Consider the following 20,845-nt stretch of genomic DNA (forward strand, 5'->3'; position numbering starts at 1 on the left):
AAGATCTTAAAATGGCCTTGGCCAAACTGGTGCCCTCCAGATGTTCTTGACTACAACTCCTGCCAGCCCCAGCTAGCCAGCACAGTTGGACTGGCTAGGGGCGATAAGAATCATAGTCCAAAACATCTGGAGGTCATCAGGTTGTCCAAGTTTGTCTTAAGATGTGGGGAGGCTGGCAAAGCTGATGGTATCAGGTATTCGGGTTCCAAGCCTAGGCTTAACATAGAATAACTCAAGTGGGGAAACATTGCAGGGACAGTAAGTACAGTGGTACCTCAGGTTACAGATGCTTCAGGTTACAGACTACGCTAATCCAGAAACAGTACCTCGGGTTAAGAACTTTATCTCAGGATGAGAACAGAAACCGTGCGGCAGCAGCAGGAGGCCCCATTAGCTAAAGTGGTACCTCAGGTTAAGAACAGTTTCAGGTTAAGAACAGACCTCCAGAACGAATTAAGTTATTAACCCGAGGTACCACTGTATTAGGGAGAATTGGACACTTAGATCTAGAGGCAACAGGTTGGCTGCTATGAAGTCATCACATTGGCATAAGGACTTCTCCCTGCACAACAGGACTTCTTCTTCTTCTCCTCTCCCTTTGCTCTCCAACATACCCCCAACCTTTTGGGGGGTGGTTCCCCCAACCCCCTGGAGCAGGAGAGGGAGAAGAAGTCCAGTTCCACAGGCAGAAGTCCATGCGCTAATGGAACAACTTTGTTGGATACAAGCCAATCCTTTCATAACCATAAACTCTAAAAAGCATACCCAAGCTTAACGATCAAATCTTACTTGCACTTTTAAGCTGCTGCTTCACTTCCATATCAGTCTACGATCTCGCGCTTTGAAAAAAAAAATGACATAAGCAAGATTGATTTGGTCCAGTGAATTAAGTCTTTTAAACAAACAGTACGTCCATCTTTTCAGTCCAATTGACAACTCTATCCCAGACCCCAGGGGAGGAAACCAATAAACATTTAGTTACTTTGCTATTGTTTTCCTAAAACAATTTGACTTCCTTTGCGATAGCCCCAGATTCCTTCATTAAAAATAGAGATGCCGGGAGGCAGAGGAAGTGCTCGGCTAGAGCCAAGTCACTGCTTACAATAAAGCCTTCTTGGGACCACATTTATATCCCAATCCACCACGATGACTCTATAGGAGCCCGACAGCTGCTGGGGCATGTCACACAGCACTCAGAAGCTAGGAGACCCTACAGCCTGCTTCCTTCAGGTTTTTTGGGAACCTCCTGCCAGCTGCCTGATAAGAAGACGTGCTGCTCTGACAATCTTCTGAGATTTGTTTATCCAATCTGAAGAGTCCTCCATCAGACAAGGATCCCTCCTGGATATACAAGCAGAGAAGGTATGTTCCTGCAAGTCCAAAAATCAACCCCAAAGCTAAATTATTGCGGTAGTAGAAACCTCTTCATCCGTCTATTTTTGTGCCCCTACCCGTGTCTATCAAGAATCTGATAAAATGAGGGGGAGAGAATATATTTTGTAGGTTCTTTTTTTCTTACACTGAAATTCTTTTGTTTAATCAGGTTTGAGCAGATTTTATTGATTGAAGATGATGTGCTGCACAAATCACACATCATCCCAAATCACACTTTCTGCTCTGGGATGGTGGGGAGAAAGGAATTCTTCCCTGACTTGGTAGTAAGTCACAATGCATTTAGTGAAGTTTACATTCACTAAATTGCAGCTTTAACTGAATGAATGTTGGTGGATAACAGGGGGGGGGGGGAAGCATAAAGAATGTGCAAGTACTGACATTTTTAGCAATAGCTAATACAAAGTTCACATCAGGGAAGTCCTTTCTTTAGGAAAGATAATTTCCTTTGGTTTGCCACTTTGCAAACTAGATTTTCTGTTTCTTACCCATTATGCAAATAGGATGGTCACATTTCCCCTTTTACTAGTTGTACCTCTGAGTGGACTGATTGCCTTGATTTCTTGTGGCTGTGGGAGAGGAAGGCTGATAAGGTATATAAGTGGAGAATAATATGAAGATAACGACCACGAATCTAAAGTTATAGGATTTAATCTCCAGAAGTGATCTATGCAAAGGAATGCTTCTATTATCTCTATTAGAATCAAATTCCTCAGACAGTTACTGGAGTATAAGCATAAAATGAAATTAAAATGCTGCTTAAGGTTCAATGCACATAAGTGGACAATCTGTGACAGTTGACGTGCAGCAGTAGTTAGCATTCTTTCAAGATTTGATGGCTGATGTGCAAAAGCTGTTGTCACTTGACAGCATCTGAAATGCAGCAGCCGACATTAAATCAGTGTTAAATATGACACTGGACATGCTGTGGCAATCAATAGATGATAGCATAGGTCATATGCAGCAGAATATAGAAACTTTATTTTCATGGTATTCATTAATTAAATCGAGCATACTCCTGAAAATTGAATGGTGATCTCATATTTCATTTCTGAATTTCAGATGTCACCATTTCAGGTCAAATTAAAATTTTGAGTATTTCCCAGATTTTGACATTTGTTAAGTCAGAGCTGAGAGCTGTGAAGGAAAGGCAATCAAAATTCACATTAAAAAAAAGAAAAATCTCTGTACAGTTGAATAACTGGAGGCAGTTGGAGGATGGATGGCAGTTAACGGATTGAGGTTGAATCCTGACAAGACAGAAGTACTGTTGGTGGGAGACAGGAGGCAGGCAGGTGTGGAGGACTCCCTGGTCCTGATTGGGGTAAATGTACCCCTGAAGGACCAGGTGAGCAGCCTGGGAGTCATTTTGAATCACAGCTGTCCATGGAGGCACAGGTTAATTCTGTGTCCAGGGCAGCTGTCTATCAGCTCCATCTGGTACGCAGCCTGAGACCCTACCTGCTGGCGAACTGTCTCACCAGAGTGGTACATGCTCTGGTTATCTCCCGCTTGAATTACTGCAATGCGCTCGACGTGGGGCTACCTTTGAAGGTGACCCGGAAACTGCAACTAATCCAGAATGCGGCAGCTAGACTGGTGACTGGGAGCGGCTGCCGGGACCACATAACACCGGTCCTGAGAGATCTACAGTGGCTCCCAGTACGTTTCCGAGCACAATTCAAAGTGTTTGTGTTGACCTTTAAAGCCCTAAATGGCCTTGGTCTTGTATACCTGAAGGAGCGTCTCCACTCCCACCGTTCAGCCCGGACACTAAGATCTAGCGCCAAGGGCCTTCTGGCGGTTCCCTCATTGTGAGGTTACAGGGAACCAGACAGAGGGCCTTCTCAGTAGCAGCACCCGCCCTGTGGAATGCCCTTCCATGAGATGTCAAGGAAATAAGCAGCTATCCTAATTATAAAAGACATCTGAAGGCAGCCCTGTTTAGGGAAGCTTTTAATATTTAATGCTGTATTGTTTTAATATTCAACTGGGAGCCACCGAGTGGCTGGGGAGACTCAGCCAGATGGGCGGGGTATAAATAATAAATTATTATTAATTTTAATGCTTTCAGACTCGTAGTCTTTGTGTTTACATCTGTCTTACAGAGCTTGTCCTTAAACTGTAATCCTTTCATGCTAAAATACATTTTCGAGTGGGTTTATTTTCTTTTTAAAAAATAAAAATCTGTACTTCTTCCTGGCTTCTAACCTCAGCTGAATGGATGAAGAAACAAGAAAGAATTATGCATGCAAGCACATGGAAAGGCAAGCCCTTTGTGCACAATATTATCACCTTAATTTGTTCGTTTTAGCAAGACTCCCCACTTCTCAGTTCTCTCAGCTGTTCAGGTCAGCTAAGCTATCCAGTGGGAAATCCCTTGGAGAAGTTAAGGCTGATCCTGAACTACCCAGTCTGAGGGTTAGAGAAGGCCAGAGATAGTTTGTGTTTTCCAAATGGGGATAACCTCATAGCTACTGCAGTCCTCAGCAATGAACAAAGTTCATTTTCAGTATGTAGAGACAGCATGTTATCGAGCCTATCCAAACTGAGTGAATGGTAGTCAAATGATCACAAAGTGATGCATGTCAGGGGGGATATAAATCTCTCACTCTCTCTCTGATTTACACAATTTTCACATAAAATTCCATCACATACCGTATTGGCCCATATATGAGCCTCACTTTCTCCAAATTCCAATCGTGAAAAGTTTAAGTGTGGCTTATATTTGTGACCTTATTCCACCGGCAAAGCGGTGTGGCTCTCCCCCGCCCGCCCGCCCGCCCGCCCGCCCAAAGAGCAACCCGGGAGCGCGGGGCAACTGCGCTGCCCACCCACCACTCCCAAGCCTCCCCCAAACCGCTGAATTTTTATAAAGGTGCAGCTTATTTGCAGGTGCAGCTTATATTCAGGCCAATACGGTAATATTTTTTCTTTTGTTTTATCAACTTCCCATCCCATTTTTAAAACCTCTACCTTTTTGCTGCACCTTATCTTCCTTCTTTTATATCATAACCATAATACAATACTCTCTCATTCTTTCTGTTGTTCATAGTTCAAATGCTCACAAATTCACCCTATTGTAATATTTCTTTAAATAGTCTGGGAAAGGTTTCCATTCTTCCATAAAGCAGTTCTCTTATTTTAAGCTCTTAACTTTGCCGATTCAGCATAGCCCATCACTTTGCTTACTTCTTCATCTTTCCATTTCTGTGCATAAGGAATACTAGCTGGAAATAAATCTTAATTTTAGGTAGGTGCTCATCGGTTCTGAACTGGCGGTGACTGACTAGGAACCAGACCTTGAAGTCATAGAGAAAAGCTCAATGGCAATGTTAACTTTGTGTGCACAAACTGGGAAAAAGGCAAATTCTGTATATTGGAAAATAGATATTGTAGATATTGTCTTCCTTTAACAGTAGAATATAAGAAGTTGCCTTACACTAAGACTGATCATTGGCCCATATAGTTCAGTTAGGTAAAAGGGAATGGAAAGGACCCCTGGATGGTTAAGTCCAGTCAAAGGCGACTATGGGGTTGCGGCGCTTTCAGGGCAAGGGAGCCAGCATTCGTCCACAGACAGCTTTCCAGGTCATGTGTCCAGCATGACTAAACCACTTCTGGTGCAACAGAACACCATAGCGGAATCCAGAGTGTATGGAAATGCCATTTACCCTCCTGCTGCAGCATTACCTATTTATCTATTTGCACTTTGAGGTGCTTTTGAACTGCTAGGTTGGCAGTAGCTGGGACAGAGCAACGGGAGCTCACCCCTTCACACAAATTGGAACTGCCGACCTTCTGATCAGCAAGCCCAAGAGGCTCAGTGGTTTAGACCACAGCGCCACCCACTCCCCTTCTAGCTCAGCACTGTCCATAGACCAGTTAGCGATGGCTTTCCATGGTTTCGGCCTTTCCTGGAGATGCCAGGGATTGAACCTTGAACCTTACACATGCAAAACATGTGACCCACCACTGAGCTATGGCTCTTCCCCAAAGGAGATGGGTAGTGAATACCCTTTCTTCACACTTTCCCTTCCCTTAGTTCACTGCACCAGCCACTTTCTTCCATTCATAGCTTACTCTTCAGAAAGGTAGAAATATGGAGCAACAGACATCCCTCTCCTGCATGATATATTTTCTGTGAAAAGGAAGACAGCCCTGTTTTATTTGTGAATGAAGCAACTGCATGAATAGCAACACTGGCACACCTGTAGTTCGGTCCTCATTCTCAACCTCCTCATCTTTCCATCTCTAATATGGGCGTAATAATACTTGCCTGCCTTACAGAGCTGTTGTAGGGAATGCTAAAGTAACGTATAGAAGGAAGAGTTTTGAGCACTAATGGAAAGTGCAATGTATTTCTTGTTGTGCGGTATTATCAGTCTGTCACAAATGGCAGCACGTAAGGGAAGTTCCAATTATGTCTTTTCAAAAATCCTGAGAGCTCTCTTTGTATAATAATCCTGTTTTCAGAGGTTCCAGAGACCTCCCTTTTGAACAAATAGTAAGAAACAGTATGAAGTTTCTTGGTCAATCTACGCTAAACCGCTTTGAGGTGGTTGTTGTTGTTTTTACAATCAAGCAGTGTATAATTTTTTAATGAAATATATAAATAATACACTAATTGGCAGTAGCTCTTTAGGGTTTCAGGTACAAAACTCTCCCAGCCTTTCCTGGCAATGCCAGGGATTGAACCTGATGCTTTCTGCATGTAAGATGCTCTACCACTGCCATTCTCCAAGATATATATGTGTTCTCTACATTACAGAGCCTGGCCAGCATATTCATCTCTCCCTTCCCTCCATCTCCCCCTGCCCTCCCCATAGCTCTTTCTATATTTAGGCCTTGGAATGTTTTTCTACAGTTGCTTCCCCAGTTCCCTGACTTTTTTGCAGACTTCATCTTCTCCCACCTACTCTCTTCTGAGGTTCTTCTTTTTCAGTTCAGTTCCTTCCCTTCTTCAGCTCAGCCCCATCTGGCCCCTAGGCTTACTGTCTACTCCTTAGCCCATCTGCCTCCTGAAAACTCTGCACATTCAGCTTTCCAGACTGCAATCTCCCCGCCTAGGCCCTCCTGCCCTGCCCTAGGATGGACGAGAGCTTTCTCCAGCCAAACTGAAGCTGCAAGCTATTACTGTGAACTTTCCCCAAGACGGATAGAATGTTTGTACATATTACGTGACATCACCACAGTTTAGGCAATCTGTACCTGACTTGTCTCCTCCTTGCTGTCATCACATCATCATAAAATCCATTACAGTTTTGGGCTTTCTCTCTCCCTCTAGCAATGACTGAATGGTCTGGGCCAGTCCATCAAACTAAATGTGTAGAATAATGCAATGGATATCCATGCATTGCTTTGTTGCTCTGTCTTTATCTGCAAGTCAAAAAGAGCTCATACTCTTGCATTATACATGGTCTTTTGAATAAACATGTGTCATGACTCCACAGGTTCTTCTCTGAGCCTAAAAATCAAATGCATATTTAAGTATTATTTGCATTTGTAAAAGACATCCTCCTTGAGACAATGCATTTCTTTCCTTGCCGCAAAGAGACAAACTGCACGTTCCATATAAATGTTTGTTAACAATAGATATGGAGTAGAGGAGAGCTTCACAAGAAAGTTAGCTTTCTCTAGCCAAATTGAAGCTGATCAAAAAGTGGAGAGGGTGCTTAACTCTTTTATAACCCACTGTTTTCCCCATTCCAAACTGTTCCCCATTAGCCTCTGCAATGGGGTCCCCAAGTATAAACACAGACTTGGAGTTTTGGGAGTAAAAGATGCTTGGGGAGAGATTTGGAGCAGGAAACTGACAGGTAGGGAAAGGGTAATATTCCCCATTCCAAATCACACAAACAAACCACAGCAAGAGAAAGATATTCCAATCTTTTTCTGCATATTGGCTAAAGATACTTTTTCACCATTCTATGACACAGGCACCCTTTACACACACACACACACACACACACACACACACACACACACACACACACACACACACCTTTTAAGCACATAGCATCACATTGACTGATTTGTGTAAGGTGTGTAAGAACCTGAGTGCAATTTCATAATGTCAGACATAGTTGAAGTGAAGATCGTTAAAAAAAATTCAGTGTTGCAATTCCAAGAGAAGGCAGCGCACAGGTTCAAAGTTGAGGAGTGCCAATTGAGATGCATGGCTAATGTAGCTACAACTGGCTGTTTCACACTATTGCTTTCTTCCCCCAACCTCCCCCTTTCACTGTTTTGCATTCAATAATACACCAATGTATTATGTTGTGAGCCACTTTATGCATATCTCACTGTTGGAAGCTACCATATAAATACCTTCTTTATCTATGATTGTGGATGAGGAGGCCAATCTGGCTTGTATCACTGATACCTGGGTGGATGAAGAGGGTGGAGCTGGTCTCACCCAGCTGTGCCCACCTGTGTACATGGTATAGCATCAGGCCAGACTTGAGGGTCAGAGAGGGGAAGTTGCTGTGGTCTATAGAAATTCTCTGTCTCTCCAGGCTCTCTATCCTGTCAGGTTTGGGGGAGGGTTGGGAGAGTGTGTGGTTCACTCTTCCTAGCACACACCAAGCCTAGCACACACACCCTAAGTAAAACCTGTTTACTACAGGTAACATCCCTCAGTAGCCACTATCATCTGTAGCAAAGCTCTTGCTCTCTTCTGAAGTTTTGATATTGATGCTGGGTCACTCTCTACGTTCTTCTCAACAGGCTGTTTGTGTTGCAAACACGGTCCGGAACCCGCTCCTTCTATTTTTAACTTTTGACCCATGCACAAATGTTGCTTTATGTACATGCATATTTCCTCTGCTCCCCCACCCCGCCAACCAGGCTTTCTGGAAAGTATTCTTGTCAGAATAAGGGAATCTCAGAACATTAGGAATTATGCTTTGATTGGTTGTGCTTTCCAGAATCAACAAAGGACAGCCTGCCTCCACCCCTCCACCCTAACCCTTTCCCTTCTTGAGCGGGTAAAACTGCCTTCAGAGAGCTCTGGTTGCAGAAGGGGCATCACTGTTTCTGAATTTCAAGGAAAGCTTGATAGTGACCTGTTATTTGAAGAGCGCTTGGTGTGCAGCACTTGTCTCTCCTGACAAGTGAGAAGAGCAACAGTCAGCATCGCAGGCCTGCAGAGACAAGGGGAAGACCTCGGAGGAAAGCGGACAAGGGGTGGAGGGAACCTATAAAATGACTCCTTTTTCTAGAACGGTGACTAGGGTAGGGGTGAGAAAGACAAAGGGTGAGGAGGGAAGTGGGTATACATAGGAAGGAGATACAAAGGGGGTGTGAGAAACCACAGGTGGAGGAAAGGAGGAAAGAGAAAGTGGTGGGAAGATGCTTAAAAAGTCCAAGGACTCCATTCCATACGAAGTAACAGAACGAAGAGTTGTTTAAAGACAAGAGGCCATTCAGGTGAGTAAAATGGTCAATGTGACAAACTGCGGGAAGCTCAGGGAGTAAGAATTTGGAACTGGCTTTCTTTAAATTTAAAACAAGCAATAGTAAGAACCATCAGAAATCTGGAAGCATAATGAAATGAGGCAGCCGCCTTCTCTCCGTTTACAGAAAAAGGATGACATGTGCTAAGTTATTTAGATTGGTCCAGATTTTATATTCTTTTGGAGTATTTTTCTTTGTTTAATAGTGTCCATCTAATGTGAGAAAGCTCATGTCCTTATGAATGTTGTCCTTGTTAGTTTTTATTATCTTCTAAACAGTAACCTGTTTGTGCTTTCCTATAACACTGAGCTTTTTCATATAACACTGATATCTAATAACCACAGAAAGCTTTAATGCCTAAAAAGAGTTTGATTTAAACGGATTCTTGTTGCTGAGAAGGCTATCTGATAACTGCAGAAACCTATAACCACTAGAGATGAGCTTTGCTGTCACATGGCTGGATTCTTCTTGCTAGATATAGTTGGAAGCTTTACGTTGTTTCTTTTTTGTATGTGCACATTTTGGAGAATATTTGCTCTTCATTACTTGCATAGTAAAATTGACAGCACTATCTTATACATACTCTACTCAGAAGCAGTTCCGTTGCATTCACTAGAGCTTACTCCCAGGTAAGTGTGCTTCTAAACAGCCTGATCTAAATAAGAATATTTTAGGGGCGGCTTCCAGGTCTGTTCTGACTTAACAGAGGCAGCCTCCAAGACAGTGGGAGATTGTTGGCGAAGGAAAAACAAGGATGCTTGAGAGTAATTATCCTTGCAAATTCACCACCGGGAAAGGAAAAGATCTATGATGGAGACTTAGAGTTGACTCATCCCCATCCTTTATTATTTATGAAGTGAATAAAATTATTACGAATGTAATTGAAATTAATAAGAAATAAATAAAATCATCAAACCATCAAATCTAGCATGCGGGGGGGGGGCACTTTAGCTAAATTATATAATTCGGTATTTGAACTATTGGTATTAATAATTGCATTATAAATTGGTTTTTTTAAAAATGAGGCTATTAATGGACTGTAATTGAAAACTAATAACAATATTATATAAAAAGAATTTCTTTTGGTGGTAGTGATGAAGTTTGCACATACACTAATTTTTGGGAGGGGAACCAAAAAAGTCACATGATTTGGAAGTAGAAGACAGGAGAAGAGCTTCCTTCTAATTGCCATAACCTCTAGAAACCAGACTCTTCCGAGGCATTTTGACTTGAGACTATGTGTGTCCTACTTTATTTAATGGGACTTAGAAGAACATGTGCATAGAATTAGAGATCAAGGGCTACCTATGGTTAGAGACAGATGAGTGGTCTTGCTAACAGAAGTTTCTTCTTTACTTAAGTTATAAGAATGCTGGAGTTGGCCTCATCACAGTCAGGGTGTTATGGGAAGATGAATGGACCAGAGAAACCAAATGTTCTTGGACCAAGCTGATTGGGGGGGGGCATTGTTAGACCACCAAGTACAATTGCATTGTTATTCTTTTGAAGTGGTTATTACTAGAGGCAAGCCGTGCAAAACCAGCCAACTTGCCCATGATCTGAATTCAGCTGAAACAGCTCTTTTGATTTCCCACTTTTTAATTTCTTTTTTGTTTGGAATTACTCTATTATTTCTGCCAAAAAATTACCATATGATGATTATGTAGTGCATGTCCCATGTGAAACTAGATATCTGGTGTGTGTGTGTGTGTGTGTGTGTGTGTTATATTATCCCACTCCTATTTAATGTATATATGTGTAGATATTTGCATGTCAGTCCATGAATGTTAGGTCTCTGGAAAAATCGAGGCCCTCTTTACCCTCAGCCGTTCAGTCAGGGAAAATAAAAAGTACCATTCCATCAGGATTGATCCCCAAATGCTACCACCACAAACTTGTGCTTTCACTTGGAATGTGTACAATTTCATTCCAATTAACAGACCACAAGTACTAGACTTGTTCTGTGAATTACATTAGGTATAGTTACAGTAGTGGTACGCTCACGATTGCTGTATGGCATTGAGTATTTGAATTCTTTCCCCTCAGCCCTTGTACAAAACCCTAACCAGCACATGGAAGGTGTTTGTTTGTTTGTTTGCTTGCTTGCTTGCTTCTTGCTTCCTTGTTTATTAGTACATTTATACCCCACCTTCCCTCCATTGAGCTCAAGGTGGCCTGCATACTTCTCCTCCTCATTTTCTCTTCACAACAACCCTGTGAGGTAGGTTAGGCTGAGATTGAGTGACTGGCCCAAGCTCACCCAGTGAGTTTCATGGATGAGTGGGGATTCAAACCCTGGTCCCCCAGGTCCCAGTCCAGCACTCTAAACACTACACCACACTGGCTCTCAACTGCACATGCTTGATCAGGCTATTTCATGCTTGGTACTCAACATTTTACATTGCAGCAGAGGCTGCAGCAGCAGCAGAGTATGTTTGCCTGTCCAAATATGGTGGTGGTGGTGGTGGTGATGCAGCCCATCTGGCAGGGTTGCCCCAGTCACTTGAGGCAGCTTCCAACAAATTAAAACACAGTAAGACATCAAACGTTTTAAACTTCCCTATACAGGGCTGCTTTCAGATGTCTTTGGAAAATCAGATAGTTGTTTATTTCCTTGGTTATGGTTCTAGCACAAATAATACGACATGGCTCCTCTTTGTAGCAGTCCGTATATTAGCAAAGCTCCATCAATTCTGGTTGATGCTCTCTATATAAAACCAATCAGACACCAAATTGAACAGTCTCAGCTGCCCCTGGGTCTCCTCTCCGGATTTTCCTATGGTGAGACAATTCCTAAGGGTTCAGAGTTCAGAATGGTGAGAGTCTGAACCCACAGTCTCTTGGGAACTATGCAAAGTATTCTCACTGTTGCAAGCAAGTTATGCATTATTTTTATCACATACATTTCATTTTATCCCTGTACTTTGCCCTTGGGAATGTCAGTACGCGGTTGGAAGGAATCAGAAACATACCAGCATAGGCAATCATTCCTCTCCCAGCTCCTTTCTCTTTGGCCTGTAGGTTGATTTCACATACCCTCCTCTGCTGTCCTTGTCTCCTTTGTGCCATCACGACGCTTGAAAGAAATAGAACGGATGAGCAGTTACATGCGCAGTGGGGGTCAAGAACAGACCAAAAGATCTCATCAGAGAATCAAAACACACACAAAAAGAAAAAGCAGTACGTAAATTGATTTCCCCTCCTTTTCAAAGGAGACTTTAAAAAATAAAAAGCCCCGATATTTAAATACTGAATATTTAAATATTTAAATCTACTGAAAAACAAAACTGCTCAAAAATGTGTTTGATTAATTTGCTCCCATAAAAATTAAAAAATTCAGCCCCTCGCATTTCTGTCAGTAGACAAACTGTTGTTTCCCCTTTCTAGCTAATTTGTATGGAGGTTAGAATGTGGACATATTGTCACATGTCAGTAAGAAACATCTGTCCATTTGTCTACTAGACCAGGTATGGGAGAAAGGAAGACCAGGATCTGTTGGTAGATTACTGGATAATTTGCAATGTAAGGATTTCCTGTCTCCCAGTCACAAGTTACAATACTTTACCTACCCCAACCTAAATTAGGTACCGTAGTTAGAATCCCTGATCTGTAGTTAACTAGATTTGTGCTTACGTATATACAGGCCATTGCACTCATAGGTAATTTACCTGGCCTCTTGAGCCACTGTTTTGCACCCAAACCATGAGCTCCAATTGATGAATCTTGAGGTTCTAGTAAAAATAATAATAAACACCATTGATTCAGCTGCAAGCCAGCGAACACATGGTGCCTTAAAAACTCACACAGAAGTTATGGCAGAAGCTTTTGTGAACTAAAGCCCACTGTGATGCATGGAGTGTTATCTGCAGTTAGATATTCTCTCTCACACACACATACATACACACATGTACATGAAAAGAGACTAGAAGGGGGTAGAGTAAAAAGTGGAGCGAAGCACCGTGGAATTCAAGAAATACAGCTTGTGATGCATCTGTGCAAAATTCAGATGTTCCACGTAATGCTGAGAAAGCTGTATGATGTCCTTATTTAGACCAGTACCATGCTAAGTTTTTGCTATGAGGCATTTAATCATGTTGTTCCCTGTCATTTTTTACCCTGCGTCTCCTTAAATGCACAGATAAAAGCAATCTCCCTTTTACTGACTGCACCACAATACAGCCTGAAAAATGAAGCTGTAGTCTTCTCTTTCCACCGCACTCAAACTATGTCAATACAGTATTTCTTAATCTTCCTAGGTTCATCCGTATTATTTGGCTGTCCTCGCTGGTGTATCCAACACCTCCCAATTTAGTACCAGACGTAAGATTTACATGCTTTGTTACATGCCAGTTCAGTCAGCTTTGAACTCACTGATAAAGATACGAAGTAAAACGCCCATCTGCGCAGCAGCGTTCAGCACACTCACACCCAAGGTATGATAAGGCCACTTAGTATTTTCCTTTGCTTTGCAGTCCTTCAACTCAGTATATTCACAGCATTCACAAACATGGAGGGACGCTTTTGGAGTATACTTTCCAATTCAATTGTCTTACAATAATCTGTGTGGTTTCAGAGGGCAATGTGTAGCAAAACAACAGAGACTCTTATGGCCAGAATGATAATGAGCCAGAAGACTCTGAAATTTCAGAGCATCTCAGAGACAACTAGTGTCTTTTCCCCCCTCTCCCTTTACCTTTGTAGTGTGAGTTCTGGATTAATTATTATTAAGTATCTCGTTTATTTGGTACAGTTATAAAAAAGCAGCAACATAATGTTGAATGCTGCGTTGATTTTAGATTGCCCTGCTGTAAGTCATCCCTGGGATTCCCTTTTTATTTTAATTGAAATGTATTTGAGAGATTTATGTCCCACTTTGGGGCAGAAGCTCTCAAGGCACTTACAAAAACAATTTCACACTGGAGAAACCTTTGCTTGATACTTTAAAGTTCAAAGGCGCACTAGGCAAAGTTGCCTTGGGAGAAATTTCTAGCATGGGCCCCAATGCAGCAAAAGCCCTTTCAGTGGTAGTTATCCACTTAACTTCCAAATATGAAGTTATTCTTCCATGAGGTTCATCCCACAGTGTGGCCATAATGCAGCCTTTTTCAACCTTGGGTCCCCATATGTTGTTGGACTACAAGTCCTATCATCCCTGACCGCTGGTCCTGCTAGCTAGGGATGATGGGAGTTGTAGTCCAACAACATATGGGGACCAAAGGGTGAGAATGGTTGTCATAATGTTTAAAAGCTCAACACTGCATAGGTGGGGCCATTTGTGAAAGTCCTTCATATATGATCGTAGCTGAACCAGAATCAGGAACCAACACAATTGGCCCCGATTACACGGTGCCATACTGTTAAATGTTACAACCACACCATGGGATGAAGCTATGGAAAAACTATTCCAAAGCCACTGCTATGACATCTAAATGGCACCAAAAACAAACAGCATCCATGTTTTCCTTTTGAACAGACATCCTTGTTAAAAAATATCCATACTAGATGGGCTTAGCTTCAAGCTTAGCTTTTGTGCAGTGAATATTATAATATCTTATTTTCACCCATCACAACTTCAGCACCCACCACAAGAAGCATTTTACAGAGAAGGTCCTGAAGGCAAACTCAAATAGGCCCTTTTCCCCATTGCAAGGGGATTTCATTTCCTAGTAGAGATCTATGTGGAAAGGGTCCAACGTACACTGAGATCAAACCTCAAAAGTCAAGTTTCCCAAACTTATATTGGCCATACAGATTTTCATTCAAATTTGCACCAGCCAACAGACTTCCATGTACCATATGGTAGGGAAACGGCCATGCATTAAAAAAAATATACATTTAACCAACTAACCCTCTTCTGCAGAGCTAACAGTCTTTGGTCACTTTCCTTGTGGGAAAACATAGTGCTAGCTGTTGAGGTCTGCTATTTATATCCCTGCAGATCCAATTTTAGCTAGGCCTCCAAGGTGTGTGTGTGTGTGTGTGTGTGTGTGTGTGTTTTAAGTGAAGGATTCTTGGCTTCCCCGCAGCAAATAACAGAATTTCATACAAAGAGAGTCCTCTGAAGCAGAAGCTTACATGGGTGAAATGGCCTGCCCACCTCGTAACAGGGAGTTCTTTAAACTGCTTCACTATTCTTTGCTTGTCAAGAACGCTGCTTTGTCTGGAGCAAAGAGTAATGGAGTACGGTGTCTCTGTCTTCCCTCTCATTCAGCGCATGTGATACCGCAAGCGAAAGGAAGTTATGGCCATGAAAACAAGGAAGGGAAAACTTCCCTCCTCTGAAAGAAGGTAACAAAAGGTTATTATAGCTGGGTGATCTCAAAGAAAGAGTGCCATAGGGATGTCGACCGCAACATCCAGATGTGTAGACACCCGCTCTCAAATGAACAGCATTCACTCACTCAAAGTTGTGTTCTGCTGCCCAACTTACAATGAGACTGTTTTGAGGAAAGGAAATAGATATGTAAGTAGAGGTGTGGTGAATGGAAACACTGGAGAGTTTGGCTACTAGGTTAAATGAGGTCATCGCACAGAGTAGACAGGCATGGGTTTATGACCAAAGACTTAGGCACGAGTGATCCCATGCAAGGTGGCTGACTGAGAGTACTTGTGATATGCTTACAGAGGTGCTTTGATGTATTAAAAAAAAGGAGAACTGCAAGCTTTAGGCTGCACTCCACTGTCTACTTTCTTTGGGAATACTTCCCCTACCCCCCACCCTGGATTCAATGTGACTTATTTCTAAGTAGATGTGTTTAGGATTATTATATTGTTAATTTCTTTGCTAGATTAAACAACTAAAATAACATAGTGGGGCAAAATATGAATTGGTGATGCTGAGACCAAGTGACACATTTTTCAACTTTCCAGAAGTACTTTGACTTAGTCATCCTACTTCAATATACTATAATGAAGTGGTATAATGCTTTATCTACAAAAAAAGTTGCCTTTATCTGCTTGCACAGTTGCTTTTGTGGCAGTTTTGGAGCCTTTCAAATGCCACTCTATCTACAAAGGCAGTACTATTTAATGGGAATTATTTCTCTTCCATTGCATTTGCATTTTTTAAAATGGTGTTTGAAATACACTCGGAGTCGAGAATGAATTTCATGCTCTTTATTCAGCTAGTAGTAGCAAAGGAGAAGAAGAGAAGAAGAATGGCTCTTTTCCCAAAACGTCTGCTTATATACATTATTTACACAATGGGCCTTGCGTGATTGGCTACTTCAGGGCTGCACCTGTGGGCCAATCAGGTTGCAGATTTACTTCTGCCAGCAGCCTGATTGGCTGCTTCTGCAGGCCAATCTGGTTGCGGATTCACTTCTGCCAGCAGCCTGATTGACTGCTCCTGCAGGCCAATCAGGTTGCTGATTCACTTCCACCTGGAGCTGGATTGGGTGGCTCCTGTGAACCAATCAGACTGCTGCATTTTGGATCCTATTCTAGGATTCAGCTCAGTACATAACAGTGGTATATGTTATAACATTGTACACCACCCTGGTATGAGATGATATGGAAGTACAGAAATACTTTTATGCATAAATAAGATTATATCAGTAAGACTCTCTCTCTCTCTCTCTTCTCTCTCTCTCTCTCTCTCTCTCTCTCTCTCTCTCTCTCTCTCAGAGGCCAGTCTCTGAGCCAAAATGGGTGACTGGAGCTTTTTAGGAGAATTCCTCGAGGAAGTCCACAAGCATTCCACAGTGGTGGGGAAAGTCTGGCTGACCGTTCTCTTTATCTTTCGGATGCTTGTCCTGGGCACAGCCGCAGAGTCTTCATGGGGAGATGAACAGTCCGACTTCATGTGTGACACCCGGCAACCGGGTTGTGAGAACGTCTGCTATGACAAAGCTTTCCCCATCTCCCACATCAGGTACTGGGTCCTTCAGATCATCTTTGTTTCCACCCCTTCCCTGCTGTACATGGGACATGCAATGCACACCGTGCGCATGGAGGAAAAGAGGAAGCTAAAGGAGGCCAAAGAAGCGTCAGCAGCAATTCAGAGCAAGGGAGATTCTTTCCACCAGCAGGAGTACCAACCACCTGAGAAGGCGGAGCTGTCCTGCTGGGATGAGCCAAGTGGAAGGATCATTCTTCAAGGCACTTTGTTGAACACCTACGTCTGCAGCATTTTAATCCGTACCACCATGGAGGTAGCATTCATCATTGGGCAGTATATGCTGTATGGAATCTTCCTTGAGACGCTCTATATCTGTCAACGGAAGCCCTGCCCCCACCCAGTCAACTGCTACGTCTCTCGGCCGACTGAGAAGAACATCTTTATCATTTTCATGCTGGCCGTAGCAGCAGTCTCCCTGTTCTTAAGCCTGGCTGAACTATATCACTTGGGATGGAAGAAAGCCAAGCAGAAGTTCTCCTATTCTTACAAACGCAGCCCCAGCCTAGTCGCCGGCAAACTGGAAACAGACCCCCAAGCGAAGATGACCCAGAGCTGTACCCCTCCTCCAGATTTTAATCAGTGTTTAGCCAACCCTGGTGGAAAATTTATCAGTCCCTTCAGCAACAAAATGGCCTCTCAGCAGAACACTGCCAATTTTGCAACGGAGAGGGTTCACAACCAAGACGACGCAGACAGGGAAGCTCCATTTATCCAAGTTAACTATTCTCAGACTTCTGAGGTCGCCAATAGCACCACACCCACAATGGTTCCAAATGGCTACTTCCACGACAAACGTAGGCTCAGCAAAACCAGCCGCGCCAGCAGTAAGGCTCGCTCTGATGACCTCTCTGTGTGAATTGTCTCTGATGACCTGTGGGGGCAACAGGAAGGGAAGACTCTCTGATGTGAGAAAAACTTGCAGTGTAGATTTTGAAACCCTGACAGTCTGGGATCCAATCAGCCAGTTCAGCTCATTAAGTGAATGGCCTGGCATATTGCAAAAACTTTATTTCAAAGCTTATTTGATTATTTGAGTTTGTTGACATACAGTCAGAAAGGAGATCTATTTCAAAACAAATACTAAAATAAGCTTTGGTTACTAGAGAAAGGACGGAAGCTGATGTATACTTTGAGTGGATATCACTCTACACTTAAACCAGTATAATCATTCTGATTTTTCCAAAGAATGCAGGAGTGATAATAATAAAAACAATAATTTTATTATTTATACCCCGCCCATCTGGCTGGGTTTCCCCAGCCACTCTGGGCGGCTCCCAACAAAACACTAAAAACAGAATAAAACTTTAAACAGGGCTGCCTTCAGATGTCTTCTAAAAGTCAGATAGTTGTTTATTTCCTTGACATCTGATGGGAGGGCGTTCCACAGGGCGGGCGCCACTACCGAGAAGGTGACATCTTTAGTGGAAGTCCCAAGCTCTTTCATAAACCCCTATATCACTATAAATCCCTGGATTTTTTGATTGGATTTATGATCATTTCAATTTGCAGTGGCTTCAGTTGCTATTTTGGACAAATCGTTAAACTAGCAGACCTCTGCTACTTAATAGGGAGGTGCCATTGATTGTGACATCCATTTCTCTCCTCTCAAATAAAACAGAGACACTGACTTGCTGAGCTAAACCTTGACTTCCCAGATGAGGCTGGTTTCTTATATGCAGCACTGACCTGATGACTATGAGCTTCTGTTCCTCCACTTCTCCACTTCTCTTCTAGCATCATTTTCAGACATTTTGCAAGCACGCCATGGGGCAGCTTCCCTTTTCCTGGAAAAGTGACAAATAAAGTGGTCTTTCCTTCTCATCTTTCCACTGGACCCCCACATACTATTCCAGCTTGCCCTACTTATGCCAAGTAAATGTGCAATGAATTCTACTTGAATTTTTGATATGTCTGTATATAACTACTTTCGAATTTGAATAGCCTCCTAGATAAAGACTAGTAGCTCTGTATGGCAGTAACTGAATAGACTTATTAGAGTTGTTTCAACAGAAATATTTACTCAATGGAAACAATATTTCCCATGGAAAATAATACTTCAATGAGAAACATGAAGAAATAATGCTTTATTTCTAATAATGAGAAATAATACTTTAATGAGGAGCAACCCGGTGTGGGGAAGCACATTCATATTTTGTAGTTTTAAAAATTTTGTACTCTTTTTAATCCATTCTTAATTTTAAATTTAGCGGTGATGTGTGTGTTTGTTTGTTTTTTAAAAAAATGATCAGGCAAGATTACACCATAGCTGCCAAGTTTTCACTTTTCTCGCGAGGAAGCCTATTCAGCATAAGGGAAAATCCCTGTAAAAAAGGGATAACTTGGCAGCTATGGATTACACTCGGGATCAAAAGTAGAGAATGCAAGGGTTAAGAGGACCATTCTAACTAGAATGGCCTCTTGTATGCACAAAGGAGAGGAAATATTTCACCAAGAAACAGGAGCCAAGGGGATGTGAATTCGCGTAAAATTTGTGTACGTTAATTTATAGAAAGATGCAAATTTAGAACGGATTCCTTTAATTGGGAGTAGTACACTTTGGGTTCATCCACACTTCTGATTGTCCCATGCCTAGGAAGCACAGGTCCAAGAGGTTTTCTCATGCTATCTAGACACTGGTCCAAGCAATTTTCCATTTGCCCTGCCACCTTCCTTGAGAAAAACCCGCTCTTCACCACTGAATTGGAGCAAACGTCAATCTGCAGAAAACCCAATTGATGTTTGCTCCAATTCAGTGGTAAAGAGTGGGTTTCCTTGGGGAAAAGTGGCAGGACAAACAGAAGTGTGGACCAGAGCTACATCTCACCTTAGTGGGGAAGTCTGTGTGCCTGCTCGGTCTTCTGTTCAAATGTTAACTATCACAGCTACCTTCAAGGCGACTGCTCTTCCTTCTTTTAGTTTTTTAGCTTTAAACTGGACTTGGATCCAGTGGTGGTGGTGGTGGGTCAACATTGAAAATGGTAGGGTGGAAGGCAGGGAGCCCCTCAGTAGGTGGAGCCAGAGCCAAGGACAGGCAGGGTCAACTAATTCTAGTATTGTCCCCATGCTCCTCCCTGCTGAGTTATACAAGGGCAACACTGAGCCTAAGAAGGAGGAAGCTGACAGGAAGGATCGCCCCCTGGACAGGATATATGAAGGCTACGCCCATTTGCCCTAATGAACCAACCTCCACTGCTTGGACCAGACAGCCCTTCAAACAGAAGGTTGTCCTCTGGCAGACCTTCACACAGATGCCACCAGAATTTCAACATCATTTCTAGAGAGCTCTAAACCATTTCTGTACTCAGTTAGCTGAGCAGGGAGCACTGGCAGAAGCAGATGAGAACTAGGAAAGCCACATAGTTTTGGCAGCTGGAGAAGGAGGGCAAGGGAATCGTAAGGCACCCATCTTACAGGTGCAGCGGTCAGGAATCGGACCCAAGCAATTTCTAGAGCCTCTAGCACTGATGAAAATCTAATCAGAGCTACAGGAAATTAACTTCTCATGAGTTAATTAGAATGATATGTTTCCTTATAGCTTCTCCTGGGTTTCCTGGAGTGGTTGGGTCTGGTCTTCATGCTCCATGTGTGACCAGGACCAGTTTGATACACTTGGGACGCCAAAGGCCCCCGAGGAGCCTCACAAGACCTGTAACATGATTCACTCATGCAAAACCTTCACTGTCTTGCAAGTTCACATCAACTTTGCCATCACGTGACCTCTTAAGAGTGGGAATATTATCTAGTGACGGAGTGTCAAGCATGGTGACACTTACCGTATTCTTAAAATAAAAAAATTCCTTCAGTAGCACCTTAAAGACCAACTAAGTTTTTATTTTGGTATGAGCTTTCGTGTGCATGCACACTTCTTCAGATCTGAAGAAGTGTGCATGCACACGAAAGCTCATACCAAAATAAAAACTTAGTTGGTCTTTAAGGTGCTACTGAAGGATTTTTTTTTTTTGCTTCGACTCAGACCAACACGGCTACCTACCTGTAACATATTCTTAAAGAAACTAGAAAAATACTCAGTTCCAACCCACACCACCACCTTACAGTTTAGACTAGATGCTCAAGATAGCAAACACCACTAACCTT

At 42.6% G+C, this 20,845-nt stretch overlaps 1 protein-coding gene across 3 annotated transcripts; it reads left to right on the forward strand.

Moving 5' to 3' along the window:
- Positions 1-975: 975 nt before the first annotated feature.
- Positions 976-20,619, forward strand: GJA5 (gap junction protein alpha 5). Of its 3 annotated transcripts, none has more exons than XM_035116184.2 (2): positions 976-1,362; positions 16,477-20,619. In XM_035116184.2, the coding sequence occupies exon 2, from the start codon at positions 16,497-16,499 to the stop codon at positions 17,604-17,606; it is 1,110 nt and encodes a 369-aa protein (XP_034972075.1). In that variant the 5' UTR covers positions 976-1,362; positions 16,477-16,496; the 3' UTR covers positions 17,607-20,619. The 3 variants fall into 3 exon arrangements, with proteins under 3 accessions (XP_034972075.1, XP_034972074.1, XP_060129631.1); XM_035116183.2 differs by lacking the exon at positions 976-1,362 and adding an exon at positions 7,565-8,823; XM_060273648.1 differs by lacking the exon at positions 976-1,362 and adding an exon at positions 8,833-13,283.
- The last annotated feature ends 226 nt before the right edge of the window (positions 20,620-20,845 follow it).

Source organism: Zootoca vivipara, chromosome 4, assembly GCF_963506605.1.
Source record: "Zootoca vivipara chromosome 4, rZooViv1.1, whole genome shotgun sequence".
NCBI classification, from domain to species: domain Eukaryota; kingdom Metazoa; phylum Chordata; class Lepidosauria; order Squamata; family Lacertidae; genus Zootoca; species Zootoca vivipara.

Coding starts and splice junctions, on each gene's coding strand:
- GJA5 (XM_035116184.2), top strand. CDS start 16,497: ATGGGTGACTGGAGCTTTTTAGGAGAATTCCTCGAGGAAGTCCACAAG.